Genomic DNA, 21,261 nt, shown 5'->3' on the forward strand with positions numbered 1-21,261 from the left:
AAATTGGATAGGGTTCAGAGAAGAGTCATGAAAATAATTAAAGGATTAAAAAACATGTCTTACAGTGACAGATTCAAGGAGCTTAAGAGGTGACTTGATTATAGTCTGATGGTATCTACATAGGGAACAAATATTTGACAATGGGTTTTCAAACTCGCAGAGAAAGGCACAACATGATCCAATGGCTGGAAGTTAAAGCTAGAAAAATTCAGTCTGGAAGTAAGGCATACACATTTTTAACCATGATGGTAATTAAACCTTGGAACAAATTTACCAAGAATCGTGGTGAATTCTCCATCCCTGACAATTATTAAAATCAAGATTAGATGTTTTTCTAAAACATATGCTCTACTAATTATTTTGGAGAAGTTCTAAGGCCTGTGTTATACAGAAGGTCAGAATAGATGATCATAATGGTCCCTTCCAGCCCTGGAATCTAAGGCTATGTCTACATGGCTATTAAAAACCCATGGCTGACTTGTGTCAGCTGACTGAGGATAACAGGTCTCAGGTTAAGAGGTGGTTTCACTGTAGTGTAGATGTTCGGGCTCGGGCTGGAGCCCTGGCCCTAAGGCCCAATGAGGTTAAAGGTTCCTAGAGCCCAGCCTCCAGTCTGAGCCCAAACGTCTACACTGCATTGAAACCGCCTCTTAATCTGAGCCCCGCAAGCCTGGGTCAGTCGTGGGTGTCTAACTGCAGTGTAGATATACCCTATGAATTTACACTTATCTTATCAAGTGACTGCTGAAGGATGCAGGCCTCTGTGGTAGCCACTATGGGCGCCTCTCACTCCTTCAGTTTGATAATCTGATGAACTGTTTGTCCCATTTATAATTTGTTTTTCATTTCATCATCGTTTAACTACACAAAAGATTGTGAAAGATTTTTAGGAAACCTAGGGGGGAAAGCATCATTTCAGAAGCCAATTAAGGTTGCTAACTGACAAGTTGGTCCTGTAAAAGATACTCCTCACCCACCCTGTCACACTAATATCCTGGGACCAACAGCTACAACAACACTGCATACAACAGTATATATACACCTATCACATCATTTACAAATCCCAAGCACACAGAAGCAAGGTAATAAAGGTAATCTGCCCAGATAGCACAAGTATAAAGAAATATTTATTTCATATCACACACTTAACTCTGAAATAAAATGAATACCATTTTTCATCACCAATGTCAAAACACTACTCATCTGGAAAAAAGTCATCTATAGTAAGTGCACATTAATTGTACACAGTAATCAGCCTTAAATACAAGTCCATAATATAAGTAACAAACACTTCACCTATTAAAATACATATTCAATTTTCTTCTCAGGAAACAGCTAGAACAATGCCAAAATATTCTGTCAATTGACGAAGTAACTGATATTTTCCATTTAACTGTACCTGATAAACACAATGTTATCTGTAGGCAATGTAAGAATTATGTCCTTAACTACTCATTTATCTTTTTTTCCCAGTAGTGCATAGAGGTTCTACTGCACTAGGTCCTGCCTAAACACAAGAAGGGCTTATCTACGCACAGTTTTTGAATCACTTTAACTCTATCTATTTCTAAACCTATACTGTCAAGCAATACACCCCCTAGTGTGGACATAGTCATAAGCAGTATAAAGTTGCAGGCCCTTAACCACGACCAGTGCTTGGGTTTTGTAAATGATATGACTGACAACAACGTATGTTGTTTTTAGCTATTTCAATTTTAGCCTTTTAGCAATTTCAAATGGCTTTGTACCAGAGTTTTGTTTTGGAACATGAAAATTTAAAAGATTTAAGAGTAGCGTGAACCAGGAAAGTTGTCAAAATATGCTCAAAAAATCACAATACCTTCCCTGTCCTGTAAATTCCACAACCCCTCTCTCACTATGAGTATTAGTAATTTTAAAATTAAATACCTCAGAAACCCTATTTTATGAAAATTAGTACGTGGCTTAGTTTCTTAGGTTAAAATTTTCAAAAGCACGTATGTGACTTATTTTGAAAATGTTACCACCATTCCCTCCCTGCCCCCCTCCAGGTTTGCTCTATACAACAGGGATATTTTCTCTATATCAGGGATATTTTCAAAGGCACAAACAACCGCTAGGGTGCTGAAATCCAATTGAAAGACAATGGCAGTCGGATGTCTATCTCCCTTCATAATCCTAGGTTTATTCTCACGAATGGCTCACATCATGACCACATGAAAGCCCCTTAAACTTCTCTCTGCCTCCACTTCCGCCATATGTAAAATGGGAATAATACTTTGCAACTTCAAGTGGATGGTTATGAAATTTAAATACATCTATGTTTGGAGAGTGCTTGGATATCTTTGAACAGAAAGTGCTATAGAAATATCAAGTATTATTGTACCATTAAAACAAAAAAAAGATGGTACTGACTTTGGCAAATGTTGAACAAAACATTGAAGTGTTCAGCACACTGAATTCCCACTTTTTTTAAAAAAAAAAGCAGCCAACATTAACACACACATACCATTAAAAAATTGGGTTGCAACTGGTTTTCTACATTCTTATGTATCAGTGATTTACTGCTTTCAGACAAATTGCAAACAAAAAAAAATATGCAATTCCAGCCCTCACATCTTTCAGTGGAAGATTAAAACAAGTTATGTCTAAAGAGGGAATTGGACACACACACACCAAAAAGCCTTTCTGAAACAGGCTTCCCTAAGTACAATGATGTTATTGTGTTCATAATGTCTAAAGTTTTAAAACTGGGATTCCCACACAGAGAATTAGCAAGATACCAGCCCTAAGAAATTTTAGCAACATATTTAACTAATTCCTTTACTTTACGCTACACTGGGCATAACAGCAGCAAAATAGTCTACCTGACCATTATTATTTTCTACTGAGGACCTTTTTAACTGTATTTGTATGTAGCACCTCCCTCATAAGATGAGAGCTCTCTAACTACAGATGACATAGTGGACAGAACAAACCATATCCAATACACCTTTAAATAAAAGTGCTTCCTTAGAATACACAACGGCCTTCCTTTTGGGCAAGAACTTAATGTCTAGCTGCCTAAATGCTTCATTTTACTTAGATAGATAAGTGCCAGCAAATCATCTTGTTATTTATTGCCATTTGCAGCCATAATATTCATTTACACATTGGGATCCATGCTCCCAGAAATTGCTTGATGCCACAGATAACCTGAGTTATTCTCACCTCAGGAACAAGAGGATTCTTGTCTCAGAAAAGAGGTCCAGAATGTGGCTTCCCTTGTGTATGGAGCATGGAGATCCATGGAGAATTTATACTCCAACCCATAGATGTGCATAGATATGACAAAGCGTTTGATGCATCGAGGCACCATGGTCAGCTGAGAAGATGTGATGTGAGTTCTCCATGCTGACCAAGCAGGAAGTGGAATTTCAAAAATTCCCGGAACTTTAAAAGGGGATGGGCGGATGGCTGCAGGACAGCGGAGTTCAAACTGATGGTCAGAGCAGTCAGGGACGGGCATTCTGGGACACTTCCTGGAGGCCATTTACCATAATATAACCAAGCACAGTGTCTACACTGATGCTTTGTCACTAAATGTTTGGCAAAAAAAGCTCTATGCCTCTCGTTGAGGTGGTTTTATTTTGTCACAAAATCAGGCAATTTAGGTCAGCTGGGAGGCGGGTGTAATTGCAGTGTGTACACCACCAATATTTTTTGGTGCAAAAAGCTGACTGTGGTCGACAAGTCTCTAGTATAGACCAGGCCTAAGTTTCCTGTCTCACCTAATAGCAGTTATGCATACATATGAAAAATAGAAAAGACCTTTTATATTGTAACCATGCATATCAATATTTATACAAACAGCTGCCTCTATGATAACAGTTTTATTCTGGTGGGATCAGAAGTAAGAAGTCGTCACAAAAGGTGCAATAAGGATGCACAGAACTATTAACCATGAAAAAGAGTAAACTGTTCTGCTGCTTATCCCCTTTAAGTCATATTTTACATCTAGATGTAAAATACAGCCTTTTGACATAGCCATGAAGGAAGTTAATAGATCTAACTTTTGAGCCAATGATTAACTAATGGTAATACAAATGATCAAAAACAAGCTTTATTTTGATTGGCTGAATCACCTAATTAAGGGTGTGGTCCAGAAGCCTTTATAGATACATATATAACTTCTATTTACATAAATAACAGTTGTATGGCAATATTAAGATCAGGCCCATTAACAGCTCATTAACACGACTGTGTCTTTATCATTAGTACTACGCTAGTTTACAAAAATAAATAGAGAGAAGTAATCACGTAATACTAATACCACTAACTATCAGGATCACACCAGTTCTTAGCCAACAGAAACAAAATTTACAAATGTTATATTGTTGCATATACTTTACAATAGGTTATTTCTAAATAGCCATCTGTTTACTTTCCATATACAACAAACAGCATTAATCATACTATATGCAATGTTGCTGTAGCTGTGTCAGGGTATTAGAGAGCCAAGGTGGGTGAGGAAGCATCTTTTACTGGCCCAACTTCTGTTGGTCGGAGAAAGAGATGCTTTCAAGCATACAAAGAGCTCTTCTTCAGGTGTAAGCTTGAAAACATCTCTCTCCTCCACAAAAAGAAGTTGGTCCAATAAAATATACCACCTCAGCAACCTTGTCTTATTAGTATTTCTATTCTGTCATTTTGTTACTTATATGACACATATCTTGTGCAGAGTGACATTGACCAGGTTTCAGTCATAATGTTCAACCAAGTAGGTTGTGTCAGTTTCATTCTCAGCAAAGGTTGATCTCAGGGAATGAAGGAGGAAAGAGGTTGAGAGGGAGACCAGAAACACAAAAAATGGGATGGGTACAATAGGAACAAAAAATAAGCATCCCAGCATACATGAAGAAGAAACTCAAAATAATCCCAGATGGGAGGAGAGTCCCTTAGCTTTGAGTGGAGTGGAGGAGAGTAGAAACTCCAATGTGGACACTCTTATTGTGATCTAAGTATTCTTTTTGTTATTTTAGCTTTTTTTCAATCACTTGAGAAGGTGTTTGAACTAAACCAACAAAAGTAACATTTATATCAGAATAAGAGCGTTCTCATGTGGGGGTGGGGATTACACCAGTGTAACTATACCTGTATACCTAATAAAGCATGCCTGCATAGAAAAGGGCTTAAACAGTTCAGTGCCTACATGTCTTATAGTAATGGTGGGAATCACTGAGTTCTTTTTCTTTAGCTTGTACGTATTTGCGTTCTTAGTTTTGTGATTCAGTTTCTTTTTGAGGGCGTTGTTGCAAGTAGTTTGCTCTGTCTTAATCTCTCTAATTAATCAATTCTTGAGGCATAGTATTCCCTGAGAACCAGGCACTGGTGTTTTGGCTGAGATTCCTGAAAGAAGGGATTGCCTGAATGCTGTTTCTGACCACATCTTTTCAAAGACCGGCATATGTAGCGTTAAATAAACAAGACATATCCAGATTTCATTTCACTGATTTCTCCTCCAAAGGGATGCTGACAAGTAAGGCTCCAACATCACCACCACTTGGCAGAGGGGCAACAATTAATTTATATACATACATTCGTGCACACGCACACAGTTTTATAAATGAGAAAGCATATTAAAAAGACTTATGGAAGAAGCAAAACATTTGTAAAATAAATGAAAAGCTTTTGGGATGAGTTCATCTTGAAACTGTTAAAAAAAATGTAAATGAAAATCCAAAGTAGTATCTGGGTTAATAATAAATATTTCAATTGAAAACGCTGATAAAGATATGAAAAATCCAAATCACTTTATATTTTAATGGGATATTACTTACCCACATTTGGAGGCTTCCCATAATTTGCAGGTAGTTCGGGAGGTCGGCCTCTGTGAAGAGCTGCAAATGCGGATCCCTTCCATAGTGTATGCCTGCAGTCTAGATCAGTGAAATTAACAATTGATCAAGAAAACGAGCTGCAGAGCTGGGTTCTGCATCCAACTGACCTATTCGTCCTTATACTGACAACACCAAAAACTCACCCCCTGACTTCCTCATATGTCTTGGCTACAGAGAATCACAGTTCTCATAAAATGCAGTTGAGTCATTTTGAGTCAGGTTTCAGGCAAACTATTTAATGATGATGAAACTCTGATTTGTATTTGCTTTAAGTCTTACAAATGTTTTCAAATTCTCTCTTTATTCATTTGGCTTCTCGGGTTTAGGAAGTCTAAATCTGATGAAGGGAAAAAATGTGGAGAGAGCAAGAGTAAATGTAATTACCAGCATAACAACAACACTTCATAAACATCACATGTGGAAGGAGCACTAAAAAGGTAACAATCATTTTTTTCATCTTAATTTGCATTAAGAAAGTCCAGCGCTTAATTTGTGCCAGGGGTTGGCAGCTCATAGTCCTGACACCTCTAGTTATGCATCAGTATCTGCATCAGTTATGAACGTAAAAAAATTACTTGAGCCCCGGCAGTTTTTTCATTACAAATTAAGCACTGAGAAAGTCCCAGTGTATTATACCTTTGGGAGATAGTACACACACATACTTTCTATTTGGGGTGGGTGTGGATAAGCTTTTTGTTTTAATAAATCTGACTTCCTTCAATTGCTGGCAATGTGCTCTCTCCCCACATTCTCTCTCTCTCTCTCTTTTAAAACATTGTTTTTAAAATTAAGGCCATTTTCTTTTAAGGTTCTCCAACTACTTTGCTGCCAGTTGGCCTCAGACAGCCTTCCCTCTACTAGAAACAATAGTGCATTTTCTGCCTGCGCAGCAAAGTGCCTCGGAAATCAGAGTTGGGCATTTTCCATGTGTGACCATCTGGAAGGAGAGAAATGAGCTCCTATGAGGGAGGGCTGTGGAGCAGAAGGCTAATGCCATTGACTGATGGACTCGTGCATCACCATTTGAATCCATGAACACCGAGTGTCCAAATCCAGGTAGAACCCTGACAGAATATTTAATTATAACCCAAATTCCACTATAGCATTCTCTAACTATAATAATTACATATAGAAGTGCAACTTAAGCTTTCTAGAACAAACGTGTTGGCTCAAGTGCAACTTTAAAAGATCCATAAAACTATCATTCTGGAAAAGGACAACTACTTCTTAGAATGAAGATACTATTCCCACCAATTGGCACAAGGCCACTCAATAAAAAAAGGTCAAATACATGGACGACATCTCCCTGTGATAAATGAATTTGTTACATGGCTTTTCAAGTGATCACACACCTTTGACTGACTCATCTGACTTCTGCCCACTAATCATCTGTCCTGGGATTTATTCTAACATTGCAAACCCATTTCAGTTTCAAACAGACACTGTTTTTTGTTTGTTTTATCAACCTGACACACAAATGTTTTTTTCTTCTCACAACAAGGGTGGAATTTCTCCACCAAATTACATCTGTTCAGGGCCCAAGTCAGGCAAGATTAAGACCTGGTCTCGCGGCAGCTTTTCTGTATCTAAAAATGGCACAACTTTAAAGTAATATCCCATAGGCTAGCAGGGCTACCCTCAGGCACATTATCCTAAGCAAAGAGGAGACTTTCAGCTTCCCAGTGGGACCCACCACTCATATGTAGCCATAGAAGGAGCTGAAATACAGCACTTTAAAGTTATGACATTTCTAGATACAGAAAAGGTATTACAGGTTATTTTTACAATTGTCTTATATTTATTCATTTTTTCTCCCTCTTAGTGTTGCACAGTTACATTCGGAGTAACTAAGGTATCTAGTTTTACAAGAACAGGGATACTAAACACTGTCACAGTAACATCTTAAGAACTGAATATTTCTAAAATGAAGTTTTCTGTACCACATGTGGCATAGACAAGATAAACGCTGGTGTGATATAAAGGTTGACCCTTGTTTGGGATGACCTGCATGGTGGCAGTGTGTAGGTCCCTCCTAAGAAAAGCACAATCACATTGTTATTGTATGATGAACTACAGCCCCTTCAATTTACAAGGGATAAGACTGCTAGAAGGGTCTCTGCGAAGGCCTGCAATTTTGAAACTTGCTCCCCCCTTGATCTGAAATCATCCAAATCCGTTGAACTTTATGGTACGTGGCAAAGCTCACCTTTTTAGAGAGACTTGGAAAGACTGGAAGGAAGGAGGGTTTGAGGTAAATATAGGAGGATTTTTGGTTGTTTGCTGTTAACAGTTTGGTTGGTTATTTCTGGTATATGGTGAGGTTTGGATGCTGAGTTTATGGTTTGGGTTTTTTCACAAAATACTAAAGTAACCTAGAGTCTGGAATATAACACACTGCTGGCAACATCTCAAGACTGCCATTCTTCAGGATGGCAATAGCTGATGGGTTAAAAGCATCCTTTATGTCCACAGTGTGGGCATTGCACACATCACTCTTCTACATTGCCTACCAACTTAGGCCAGGACTACACTAGAAACGTTTGCCAGTACAGTGCTCTTTAGGGGCAATGGTTTTTTTGCAACATTGTACTGGCTGAACTCCAGTGTATATGCAGTTACACTGACATAAAAAGGTTTTTGCCAGCATAGCTTATTTCACTTCTGGAATCAGCATAAGCTACAGCAGTGAATGCACTTTTTTGCCAGTATAAGCTGCATCTACACTTGGAGGGTTTGCTAGTATAGCTGTCCCAGCAAACCTTTTCTAGTGTAAACCTGACCCCAGAGAAGACCATACTTTGTCCTAGCGGTTGTGTTTCAGCAATTCTGTAATTAGAAAGTAGGAACTGATCACGGTAGGTAGCATGAGGAGTGCCCACACAAGTATGCAAAGGCCTCATGATACCAAATACAGAAGATGCTCTGCATTAAATATTAATCAGTTTTTAATTGCTTAAATTAGTTGCTACTATATGGACTAGAAAACTTACCTTTTGCGGCCCTCAACAATGACTGCCGTCCCACGCCTAGTAAAGTCTGCACTCCAAGAACACTCTGCGGGATCTCCTTGTCGAGCAGGGGTCCAATTCTCTCACAGATTTTCAGAAGATAGTCTGGAGGGATGTGTGCATTGGCTGCCACCTAAACAGATGAAGCATACACGCCATTTTTATTTGTTCTTAGTTTGGAGGTGGGGGGAGAAAAAGATATTTCTTTCTTCTTCATCAGAGCTTTTTTCATTTAACGTTTTATTTATTCAGCTCACATTTAAATAATACCCAGCATATCTAAAAGAGCCGTGTAAATACCTTGGGCATTAAGAAAATGGACCAGTAAGGTCATGTCAACAGCCAACTCAGTAGCTTACATTATAGTTTCAAGTATTACATGATGACTTTGAAATTTTGAAAGCCAGAGAGGAAGAAACAGAAATCCTCCAAACCTCAGTGTTTTCAGTGCAGTACTCTGAGTAAGCAAAGTGCAGTTTGGGGAATCACTTTTATTTTATTACACCAGTTTATTTTTTTCGCATAAAATATCTATTATTCAGCTAAGAATTCAGCCTCCCTCAGTCACCAGACATTTGAATCCCATACTGTAGTTACAAACATGTTCCATTTAAAAGCTAAATAATGGGGGGGAGGGGACCCTGAAAACATTACAATAGTTGCAAGGTCTGTCTCCTCAGTTTTTAGCTGCTGTGAATGAGTGCCATTAAGACCTCATTAAGTGAGCTTACTCCTTACCCATGGGGTGTAAGGTTCAAGTCTCCAATCTTAAGAAAATAGTCTGCATTCTTCTTCTGTACAGCCCTTTTTCTTAGATACAGATTGCTTATTTTGGGAAATAGGCTAAGAGCTTCTTCATTAGCCAGTATGAATAACAAGCAAGTACCATCAACAACGAGAGTCCTGTAGCACTTTAAAGACTAACAAATTTAATTTCTGCAGGCATAAGCTTTCGTGGGCTGTAACCCACTTCGTCAGATGTAAGGAATAGAAATCAGATAGGGAGGATATATATATATATATATATACATATATATATATATATATACACACACATCCAAGGGCAAGGAACAACAATGTGGAGGGTAGATATAAGCAAATTCCATTCAGTTAAGAGTAGTTGAGGCCTATTCACAACCACTGATTAGGAGGTGAGAAAGTGTGAACAGTGACAATTACTTCTTGTAATTCTCTAAGTGCAGTCGATCTTAGCTTTTTTGGTAATTTGGAATCAGATCTGCATCCTTGCTGAAAAAAATGTAAATGATTAACTGAATAATGGAGTGAGAAGAACGACTATTAAAAATCATTATTGAATTTTGTTTCAGGAGCCCATTTAAGCATAAGAGACTTTGACTGTGACTATCTGCAACAACTTCAAAGTCATCTGTTGGTACTTTTAGCAGTAGTGCTGCAATTAAAGGTATTTCAGACAACAAAGTGTCAGTGGCAAGCAAAAGATTTCAATCATCCAGTAAAACCACCACCATGGATGAGTTTGTAGTAAGGACCAGCAAATACCAACAAGACACCAAAGATGAAAAGATTGCTCGGTTCATTTATGCCACAAATTCTCCTTTTCGCATTGTTAGCGATAAACACTTCATTGATATGATTGATTCCTTACGACCAGACACACTCCACCCGGTAGAGCAGACATTGGTGGAAGATTGCTAGATACAGTGCGCGAGAAGGAACTTGAACAAGAAATACTATGGGGAAATCTGCCAGTTTAAGCCTTGATGGGTGGAACAATATACACAATGATCCAGTAATATGTGCCTGTGTGACAATAGAAGATGAGGTAGCATATCTTTCAAAAATAATAGATACATTGGGAAATGCCCACACAACAGAATATTTAAAAGAAGTGGCAGTGAAAGCTGTAATAAACTGTGAACAAAAATTCAACTGTCACGTGTGCAGTTTTGTCACAGACAACGCTGCAAACATGGCAAAGATAAGAAGATACTTAGAAGAAGAAATGGAAAGATGCTCCTTAATAACATATGGCTGCAGTGCTTATTTAATGCATCTTTTAGCCAGAGACTTAAATACATCTTCTCCAGGAATAAAAGAAAATGTTGTTGACATCGCAAAATACTTCCGTAACAACCATTTTGCTTCAGTTTCACTGAAGAGAGCAGGAGGATCCAAACTAATTCTCCCTCAAGATGTTTGATGTGAAATTCTGTGGTTGATTGTTTTAAACAATGTATTAAGAACTGGCCTATTCTCATACAACTTTGTGAAGAAAACCGTGATAAAATAGATGGAATTATCTCATCCAAAGTAACATTGGATTAAAAAGTAATGTAGAGGATATGCTCAGTGTACGGAAGCCTATATCCAGCCTTAAACAAACTTCAGAGAAATTGTAGCTGCATTGATGCTGTCAAAATTTGGATGGCACTTCAGGAGACATTGAAGAAAGAAATACCTCACCAGAAAGTTAAACTGTAGGCAATAAAGAAGCAAATGGATCAAGCACTAACTCCGCCTCATTTTCTTGCAAACATTCTCGACCCCAGATATAAAGGTAGATGCCTAACTTCCGAAGATGATGATGCTGCCATGGTATGGACAGACATCTCAAAATCACTCCTCAGTTATGCCAGTCATAATAAATGTCAGGGTTGGAGCAGAACCATTTAAACATGTTTACTGATGATTTTTTTAACAAAGTCACTCCCCTGAATTGGTGGAAATCATTAGCCAGGCACCTTGAAACAAAGTTCCTTCAGTTGCTAAGCCAACTTTTCACAGCAGTAGCTTCCTTTGCAAGCACAGAGAGAATATTTTCATCATTTGGTATTATTCATTCAAAGCTAAGAAATCGACTGATAGCTGAAAAGGCAGGAAAACTTATATTTCTGTTTCAGTCTATGAATAAAAATGACAGTGGGAGGGGGGAAGGTGAGAGTTAGTTGTAGAAGTTTTAAGGACAGCGTGCATTTAGTGTTGTGATGACTTGTCTGTTAGAGTTAATAAAATTTGAAAATTAAAAAAAGAGAGATTAAGGACAGCCGTCAGCTGGCAACTCAGTAGACTGCTGCAATTGCAAATGTGAAACATTTATGTAATATTTAAAAATTAGTTTAATCAAATATAAGTGCTATTGTGTTTGTGTGTGTGATTTAGACCATTCCTAATGTAGTGCTTCTACATCTGCAGCTTGACAAAGGTAATGAGTATTATGTACTATTTCCTAAATTAATAAAAATCAAGTTATCTAAAAAATTACACAATGTATATCTGCCTAGAAGTTATAAAACGCTGTACTGAGTTGTAAATTAACATGTTTTAGTGATCAGATTTGCACCATTGTTTAAGAAATATGTGAAGATGTATCAGTGGGAAACTTGAGTTAAATCAATGATTTTCTCTTGGTGATTTAAATGAATCCACCCTGGTCAAAAGTGACTAAATTCTTAACATCACTCACTGTCTGTGAAAGAGGGCCCTCAATGGGAAACAAAGAAAATGAGTCTTCATGACAGCTTCTATCAACAAGCAATACTTCTTTCTTCCCAAAGATGGAGAGTAGATAGCTCCAACATATCCATTTGGCAAGCTCATTCAAGCATCCCTCCATATTAGAAACTGATTTAGCAGAGTCGTGGTGCAGAACTAATAATTTGCATATCATTCGTACATTGATTAGATTCTACTTTTTTCTTTGAGTGATCTCACCAGTCTCACGTATTTAATACGTGATTTACATGAGACAGCATAGAATCTTGAAAGACCCTGGATACCAAATTCCTTGTGGCAGGACAGTTGTTTGTCATTAACAATAGATTTCTCCCCTCCAGGTATGATTTTCACCCAACCCAATTGCACTCTGCTGCCAAAGCAACCATCAATGGTCAACCATATGAAAAAGCAACCAAGTCCAGAATGACCAAAATATCCAACTAACCATAATATGAGGTAAGTAGGAAGTTACTCAAGACCCTGATGAGTGGAGTCAACTCAAAATGAAGACCAGAATCTGGAACCCACCCAGGACATCACTGGTGTTCAAATGCACCTGTAAAGCCACCATCCACTCAACAACTTCCTCTAAAAAGAAAAAGTTTGAGAATGGGTTGCAAGCACCCTATTATCAAGCAATGTTTTCTTGAGGTGAGGGAAACTGACTTATGTACAAGAATTTCCAATACCCTTCCCTTGCTGAGATTGGCATTGACAATGTCTATCAATAATGGCATCACAATCTTCCAACTAGTTTTAAGTAACTTAGATGGACAAGGTAAGAACTTGAGACCCAGTCCCACAATCTTTTCCATACTGGCAGAGCCTTTCATTGGTATGAAGTCCCACGAATTCAATGTCTGCATAGATCAGATTGCAGGATCAGTACCCAAAACCAGTAGGTTTCAGGGAACCCTGGAAACCATGTACACATCTTCATCAGACAGGCAAAGATGGACCCAAACAAATAAGACAAAACAACAGAACCAGGCCACAGCCAAACCATTTTAAATGCAATTAACAAAAACCTGCACCAGCAATCAGCTGAAGTCATTACTGATGAGGTAAGCCAGGTGGGTTAAATAGCCTTCAACTAACAAGATGTGTTCACTAGACCATGGCCTCTACCCCCAAACTCAAATTATTAATTGTCAATGAACTCTAAGCATTTAGAATGTTTATAAAGACTAGCGTGGACACAGGCTGAAATTAATATGTGGAGCATATCCACGCTAGTCTTTACAAACACGCCAAGTACCTCAAAAGTTAATTGGCTACCAATATCTCAAGGTTAAAAAAAAGTCTAGTGAAGACAAGTCTTTTGAGTTCACTTAGTTGCTCATATTCTATATGCAAGAGGATGCACAGAATTAGTCACAGCACTTGTATAAAAGTGACCAAATTTGTTGTTTCCCCCACTCAACTTTTCAACAAAATGTAATGCATATACACAGTGGGCTAAAATTTTCTAGTTTTTTGTTCTATAAGTATGTTTACAATTCTTACTTGCCATTAAACACATTTTAAATGACTCTTCCTATGCCTCATATTATCTGACATTTAAGTACAATACCAGGCTCAAACAATAGAAATACAGAATAATCTTCACAGAAAATCAGAAGTTTGAGCAAATTGGAAGCAAGAATTAACCAGAGTTCTCTTGTCCCTGTTAATTACACAGCATATAAAGAACATGAAATTTTTATTTGATTTTCTTCTGATGGTTAATGCTACAGAATTGGAGGGATTTTTCCCAAACTTTTTCCCCAAAATTTAATAAAGAAAAGCTTGTTTTTACAATGTACTTTTAAAAATTGCTTACAGTTACCATTAAAAATGAAACTGTAAATGTAGGGAAAGCCTACAAAGCAGCAAAAACAATTGGGTCCTGTAGCACTTTAAAGACTAACAAATTTCTGCAGGCATAAGCTTTCGTGGGCATGCAAAATGCATGCATCTGACGAAGTGGGTTGCATGCCCACGAAAGCTTATGCCTGCAGAAATTTGTTAGTCTTTAAAGTGCTACAGGACTCTCGTTGTGTTTGCTGTATACAGACTTACACGGCTACCCCTCTAGAACTTTCCTACAAAGCAGGTTTTTGTTATATCCCTGGTCAATTACCAAAAGCCACAAAATAATAAAGATATACTCAACAAGTGAGTCAGATATTTTTGTGAAAATATCAATTACACAACTCCCTAACATTACCCAGCCTAAATAATTAAATGTGGATGGCAAACAAACCAAAGACAATAGTGTGCCCGTTTTTGCGGGGAGGTTTATGGTTTTTCTTAATACTGGATAAAAGGGCTGAAACCTGAGCAAATGTAAGAAGAAATATTTAGTCAGACTGTATAAAACACGGAGTTTGTTAAAACCTATTGAATTCAAGATCCTGGCTATCTTTTTGTGAAAGATTCAAAATAACCCCTTCTCTCTTCAAATGAAGGACAAGTTCTCTAGAGTCCTGCAACAACAACAGGGAAATCAAAACTTGAGAGTCATTTTTTTAAGCTTTAAAAAAGATGAAATAAAGTAAAACCTTTTTAAAGAAAAAATAAAGAGGCCACTCTTTAGACACCATAAGAACAAGCAAAAATAAAAGTTCTTCCATTGCAATTCACCCTTAATATTAGTATCTGCCTTTATGTTCTCAATATTGGCAACAGCATGCAGGAGCAATGATGGTGCAACATTTTACAGAGATTTTGAACTCAATGTATAAGTGAACCGTAAGGAGTGGTAGGTATGAGAAATTGCTTCTCCAAGACCCCCAGTTACACTTAGAAGAAAGACTATTAAAATGAATTTCATCGTAATCTGGGCACCTCATGATGATGGCATTGTTCTGCACAATGCTTTCAAATGTCTAACTCCTGAGAATGCTTGAGGCCAGACAGGTACTCCAAATACAGTTGTATACATTCAAGGATCCAGACATCAACTGTATCAAACCCTTAATGATGATGGCTGGAGAAAAGCCATTCCTCCAACATACTCGGGTGAGATAAAGCTTTATTCTGGGGACAGAAAGACTTACAGGAAAGAAAATGAACAACATAAAGGCAGCCATCACAGATAGCTACAAACACAATATTTCATTTATACTCCATTATTCTACTGTAACCCAGTTTAACTAGTTGTGTAATATTAACACAAAATGCAAATGAGAAGGAAATTTCCTGCCTATTTTAAGTCAGAAAGCAAAACCTTCTAATTATTTATTAAAATAGAGACATCACAACTACTTCCACACAATTCTGAACCTTGCTGTTTCTCATCAGCTTCCCCCCCCCCCCCCTACCTGATTTTTACTATCTTGATTTTTCTGGTTCAGGGTTAGTTTTAAAGAATTGTATGTGGCCTCAAAACAAATAAGGTAATCCAGAGATGCCCTGACATGCTCCAGAAAGTATGGATGGATTTAATAATGTAAAAAACAAAAATACAAAAATTAATGTTACTGTTGAAGCAAATGCAATATAGGTCTGAAATCAGATTCGGTCTCCTCTACTGTTAACATTCATCTCAGGTGACAGATATAATTGCAGAGCAAACATGAAATAACTTAGCAACTAGATCTTGGGTTCCCTAGAAAAAAATATTGCACTGAAGTTTTATTCACCATAGTACTTATTCCCTTTCTTTCAATTTAAATGTCACGCCAGGCTACCATCTGACAGAGGTTAGATGGAGCACGTTATTCACCTCCGACTCCCCATAAACTTAGGGAAAAGAAAAGCCACAAGGTATGGATGCTGCAAATCCACTCTGTAAGGCAGATTTCACATTTTCTAGTTTAACTTCAAAGGGGACACTGTCACATGAAAAACTTATTCAATCAGTAACAATGTAGTAAAGTTTGAGTAATACCACACCACCCTTCCATACCATCATTATAATTTGTGGGGTGGGAGGGGAAAACAGGTGCTTATCTTCAATTTCTGATAGACGGGCAGGGCAGGTCGAGATCATGTGTGTGCAAAATAGGGGTATTGTGAAAATGAAAAAGAATGATTTTACATCATTCTGAACTGCAAAGTCCTATACTGGTGCCAAGTTTTATTATATGTAACTCCTGGTTAACTAAAAAAAAAAAGTGGGGGGGAAGAGGGCACTTGCACTTTCCAAAGATCATGAAAACCAACTCACATCTTCCAGTCCTTGCTGTTTCCAAGGCAAAGGCCCTAAATAATTTGGGCATCTTGGGAGACACCACAAATTCAGCAGGAGCTGTAGATGCCCACCACCTCTGAAAATCGGGCCCAGAGAGTCTCCATGAATCTAAAGGCCACATGTACCATCAGTGCAGAGTGGAGCCAAGATCTCTAGAAATTAGTCACTCTTTGTGATTTCCTTGTGGACATAGAATCTCTGGGTTTGATAGTTGTAAATTGCAACATTTCATATCTTTACTATATATTCCTGAAACATTTAAGTGACCTTGTACAGGATTTATTGTTTAAATAGGGCAGCCAATTGCACCAGTGTGGTGTGACAGATTGAGCAGAAGCCAGAAATCCTTGAATCAGAATACTGTCTCTGTCCAATGACTTGCTATGTGCTACTTAAACAATTAGCCTCTCTGCCTTTCAGTTCCCCTCCTGTAAACTGCAGGTGCTTCTCTTATGTTGTAAACAATTCTTTATCTTACCAGTCACATTATATTTTGGGGAAGTTCTTTCCGTTCTAATAATCTATTTGCTTGTCACTACATTTTCTTTACATATGGCATTTCCTCTCCTCATCTGGGAGAAGAGCAATCCACGCAATGTCATTTTGCTTATTGCTAGTGTCACATCCAGGTTTCTAGTACTGGCTGCCATGCCAGCACTGCAGGGGAATGTTTATTTGTTGCTTTTATACTTTTAAAGCTATTTACACTGAATTGTTTTGCAAACTGGAAATACTGCACGGTTGGCCGGGGTGCTAAAACCTGCTTGTGCCCCATTTAAAGGTGACAACGTCTCAGTGCTTTGAAACCCTAGAAGGTCAAAGGAGGGCTGTTGACACGGTCACCATTACTGCCAAGGGGCTCACAGGGTTATTACTCCACCGCAATAGGTGGCCCTTGGGCTCCAGCTGTCCGTCCCCCCCTCCCCCCCGCGGTGCCAAGGCCACGACGTCGTGTCCCCCTCCCCCCGCGGAAACGCTGGCCCTGTCCTCAGTTCCCGTATTTTGGAGCTGCAGCCAATCAGAAGGCAGCTTCCATTCCCAAACACGGAACTACAGCTTGTTAAGCGCGGTGCCATTCGCCACCAGGGCCCCAGCTCCTTCTCGTGCCCTCAGATAACCCTCCACAACAGGCACCTCGCTCGTCGCAGCCTCCCGGCTGCCGCACACGCGAACGCGCGCCGGGGGAGGGGAGGGGGGGCAGGAACCTCCCGCGCCCCCCCAGCCCAGTGCCCAGCGAGGCGCCCGCCCCGCCCCACCCCACCCGGTCCCCGCGCCGCGGCTCGCTCCGCTCAGCTCAGCTCAGCGCGCTCACCCCACGGTGGGGAGCGGCGGCCGGGCGGGGGAAGTTACGGGGAAGTTGGAACCAAACTTCACTCACCAGGTCCTCGAAGCTCCGCCGGTGCTCCTTGCCCTGCCAGTCCAGGCGGCGGGGGATCAGCTGCGGCACGGGAGGGAGGGGGCAGTCAGCGCAGGCACGGCCACTCCCGCACCTCGCCCCACCGCCCCAGCCCCCTTCCCAGCGCGCCCCGCCGGCCCGGCCCCGCGACCCGGCTGCTTCACGGCCCGACCCCGGCGGTGGAGGGAGGCGCGGGCGCCGGGAGGGGACGAGCCTCACCCCGCTCGCAGGCCCTGCCCAACCCCGGGCGGGTAGCACCTGGAGAGGCGCCCGCCGCAGGAGATGCCCTCGACCGCTCTCCGCCGCTGCCCGAAGGGTCCCCGAGAGCCGGAGGGATCCCCGCTGCGGGGCCGGCCGACACCCGCCCGCCCCAGCCCGCAGCGCCTACCTGGTGCGCCTCCAGCTCCTCCACCAGCACCTGGGGAGAGACACAAAGGACGTGAGTCCGGCACCCGCCGAGCGAGCGAGCGGCGGCTCAGCCGCCCGGCCCCGTCCCCCGGCCGGCCCCGGGGCCGACCCGGCCGGAACCCCGGCCCCGCGCTGCCCGCTCACCTGGGCGGATTTCCTGCAGGGTCCGGACTGCAGGAACCGGGCGATCAGGTAGTAGAGCTCTGCGGGGGAGAAGGGGAGGCGGTTACAAGAGGGACACCCGGCCGGGAGCGCCGCCCGCCTCCCTCCGCCAGCGATACCCACCGGCTTCCAGCTGGGTCGGGGCGGCCGCTGTCGCCATCCTCCTCCGGAGGCCCAAGGGGCGGGGGCGGATCGTACCCGGGGGGGAGCCGCTCCTACTGTGGCCGAGTCTCCATGGAGCAGCCCCGGTGCGGGTGCGCCGCGCTCGTCGCTGTCTCGCTCGCTCTCGGGTTCATTGCATCGCGTTTCGCCCCATAGACATCCCGGCCCGAGGGAGGCAGCCGCCGAGCCAGGTGCAGCGCCGCCGCCCGCCGCTCGGGGGCGGCCGCCCAGGCCGGGGAAAGCCCAAGCGAAAGGAGGGACGGGAGGGGACGTGCTGGGACAGCGAGCGGCGCGATGCTCTGCGACTAGTCTTCCGGAAACTCGGTGGTGCCGTACGAAGCCGCTGCGCAGCCCTCCGCGGCTTCCTTCCGGGTCTGCGCCCTGTGGCTTGGTCCCTCCCCCACCCCGGGAAGGTGGTGCTAAGGCCCGCCATTGGACCCCCGGCCCACAGCGCCCCCCGCCGGCTGCTCCGGGCTAGGGCTGTTGCCGTGCAGCATGGGCTGGTCCCCGTGATGGTGGCCGGCTGAGGCTGGGCCTCGTCCGCTGGGCAGAGGGGGCTGAGCCGGCCCCAGCGTAGCCTGACCAAGCTCCCCTGTGAAATCCGAACCCGGGTTAGCCTTGAGACTAGCTGTATTGGGGGGGGGATGCTTATCAATGGGACTGGCCTTTAAGGTAGGGTGATCGGAATATGGTATATGTGAAAAATCAGAATAGGCACGTACATAAGACAGAGTCCTGAATAGCAGGACCGGCCCTATAAAATCAGGACATGGGGTCACCTTACTTCAGAGGTGGTGCCTGCCCACTAGAGGCCTTAAGCAGGACCACACATAGGCTTTAAGGCTAGAAGGGACCATCAAGTTCATCCATCTGAAGTAGGACCATGCCTCTGCCAGAGTTACTGAAACCTTCACATCCTGGTTTAAAGTTATAGAGAATCCACCATTTATTCTCATACAACCCAACGAGTGACCTAAATATTATTTCCACAGGCCAAACAAGCCATCAACACGGTACTTACATACACATGTTAAAAAGCCTACATTAAGTAAGATGAATGGTATGGGGGGAGGGGGGGGGGTAATACTAAATCAGGAGCCCCCCGGAGCTGCCTGGGCCCTAAAAATTTTTTTAGTCTGCTTATGCCTAGTGCCACAACTATTTAAGTTAAAGGAGCCTTCTGTTTTGATCTGCTTTTCTCCTTCCCTGTGATTAAAAATATATATTTCCTGTTTTGAACACTTACATATATATAGACACACATACATACACACTTAAGTTTTAAGAAAGTACAATGATCACTTTTTGAGCTATGTTTTACACATCTATATGAATACCTCTTCCTCCCTAAGCATTTTACAAAGTTTGTATGCTTTACGCACCCCTGGGATCAGAGGCAGAGATTTCAAGCATGGGGGATGTAACAGGTGAAGTGTGATTACAGAAGTTCATTACAGTCCTACTGCCCGCACAAGTAGTTAAAGGGCAAGATCAGGAACAGACCTTACACAGCCCCTAACATCTACAATTGAAAATTCATGAGACCCAAATATTCTACTTTGCTATCATGTAAATTAGAGGTGGAAAAGAATTATTAGGTCAACTAGTCTATCCAACCCTAAAATGAGTAAAGCTTAACTGCAGTTGTAACAGATGTTCCAAAGTAATAGGGATGCCTGGTTTTGTATGCAATGTTGTAGTTGTGTCAGTCCTAGGCTGTTAGAGAGACAAGGTGGGTGAGGTAATATCTTTTATTGGACCAACTTCTGTTGGTGAGAGACAAGTTTTCAAGCTTACACATTTGCCTCTCTTGCCACCAGAAGTTGCTCCAATAAAAGATATAACCTCATCCACCTCGTCATGCCTATTTTTGTTGTTTGACTGGTTACCAACTAGTTGCTACTGATAAGCAGGGCTTTGAAGACAATGTCTGATAATTTGATAGTATGAATATAGCAGCCATTTAGAAATAAGCATTAATTTAAAAAAACCAATGTGCATTGTACATGATTCAAAGTCTTCTTAAACTAAGATTCATAAAAATGTGCATGCTAGTATTTTTAATCATGTATAAAGGACTTAAATACACTTATAAATACTAGCAGTATATATTTGTAGTAATTTACTCTCTGCTTTACCTGTTAGATAAAGATATTCAAGCCAAAGTGTTCAAATTTGGGAGCCTAAAGCTAAGCATTTAAATAAATGGTCTTATCTTCAGTGGTGCTGAGCGCTCATTGTTTCCATTGGAGTAAATAGGACCTGGACGTGCAAGTGCTCAGCATTTCTAAAAATCAGACCACTTAGGCCTCAGTCCTGCAGTTGGATCAATGTGGGCCAACTCCTGAAGTCGGTGAGACTCTATATAGGTGCCAGGGTCCACCTCCCCTGATCCAGTTCCAGGAGTGGTGCTACATTTAGGCTAACTTTAGACACTCAAGTAAAAAAATAGTTTGCCCTCGGTTTTCAAGAAAGCAGACATTATTGGTAAATGTCTTTTTTTTAAAAAGGCTCACAACCTTCTGAGGAAGAAGGGTGCAGTAGCAACCAAATTAGAGATCCTCAGGGGCAGCAAATAATTTCTCACAGAAAACATCTTGGTTAAGCTTCAGA

At 41.3% G+C, this 21,261-nt stretch overlaps 1 protein-coding gene across 2 annotated transcripts in view; it reads right to left on the reverse strand.

Annotated features, from left to right (window-relative positions):
- The window catches only part of BRWD3 (bromodomain and WD repeat domain containing 3), an 84,850-nt gene extending 66,024 nt beyond the window's left edge, over positions 1-18,826 (reverse strand). For both annotated transcript variants that reach the window (XR_010919724.1, XM_067548360.1), the window contains exons 1-6: positions 18,610-18,826; positions 18,469-18,527; positions 18,305-18,334; positions 17,899-17,958; positions 8,849-8,999; positions 5,799-5,897 (exon numbers count right to left, since the gene is read on the reverse strand). Coding sequence is in view for 1 of the 2 variants with exons in the window: in XM_067548360.1 (XP_067404461.1) it covers positions 5,799-5,897; positions 8,849-8,999; positions 17,899-17,958; positions 18,305-18,334; positions 18,469-18,527; positions 18,610-18,646 (436 nt within the window). In the remaining variant the exon portion in view is untranslated. The remainder of the gene's footprint in view (positions 1-5,798; positions 5,898-8,848; positions 9,000-17,898; positions 17,959-18,304; positions 18,335-18,468; positions 18,528-18,609) is intronic.
- Positions 18,827-21,261: the final 2,435 nt, after the last annotated feature.

This window comes from Emydura macquarii, unplaced genomic scaffold, assembly GCF_026122565.2.
Source record: "Emydura macquarii macquarii isolate MOO-44397 ecotype Brisbane River unplaced genomic scaffold, CSIRO-AGI_Emac_v2 contig_1253, whole genome shotgun sequence".
NCBI lineage: Eukaryota > Metazoa > Chordata > Testudines > Chelidae > Emydura > Emydura macquarii.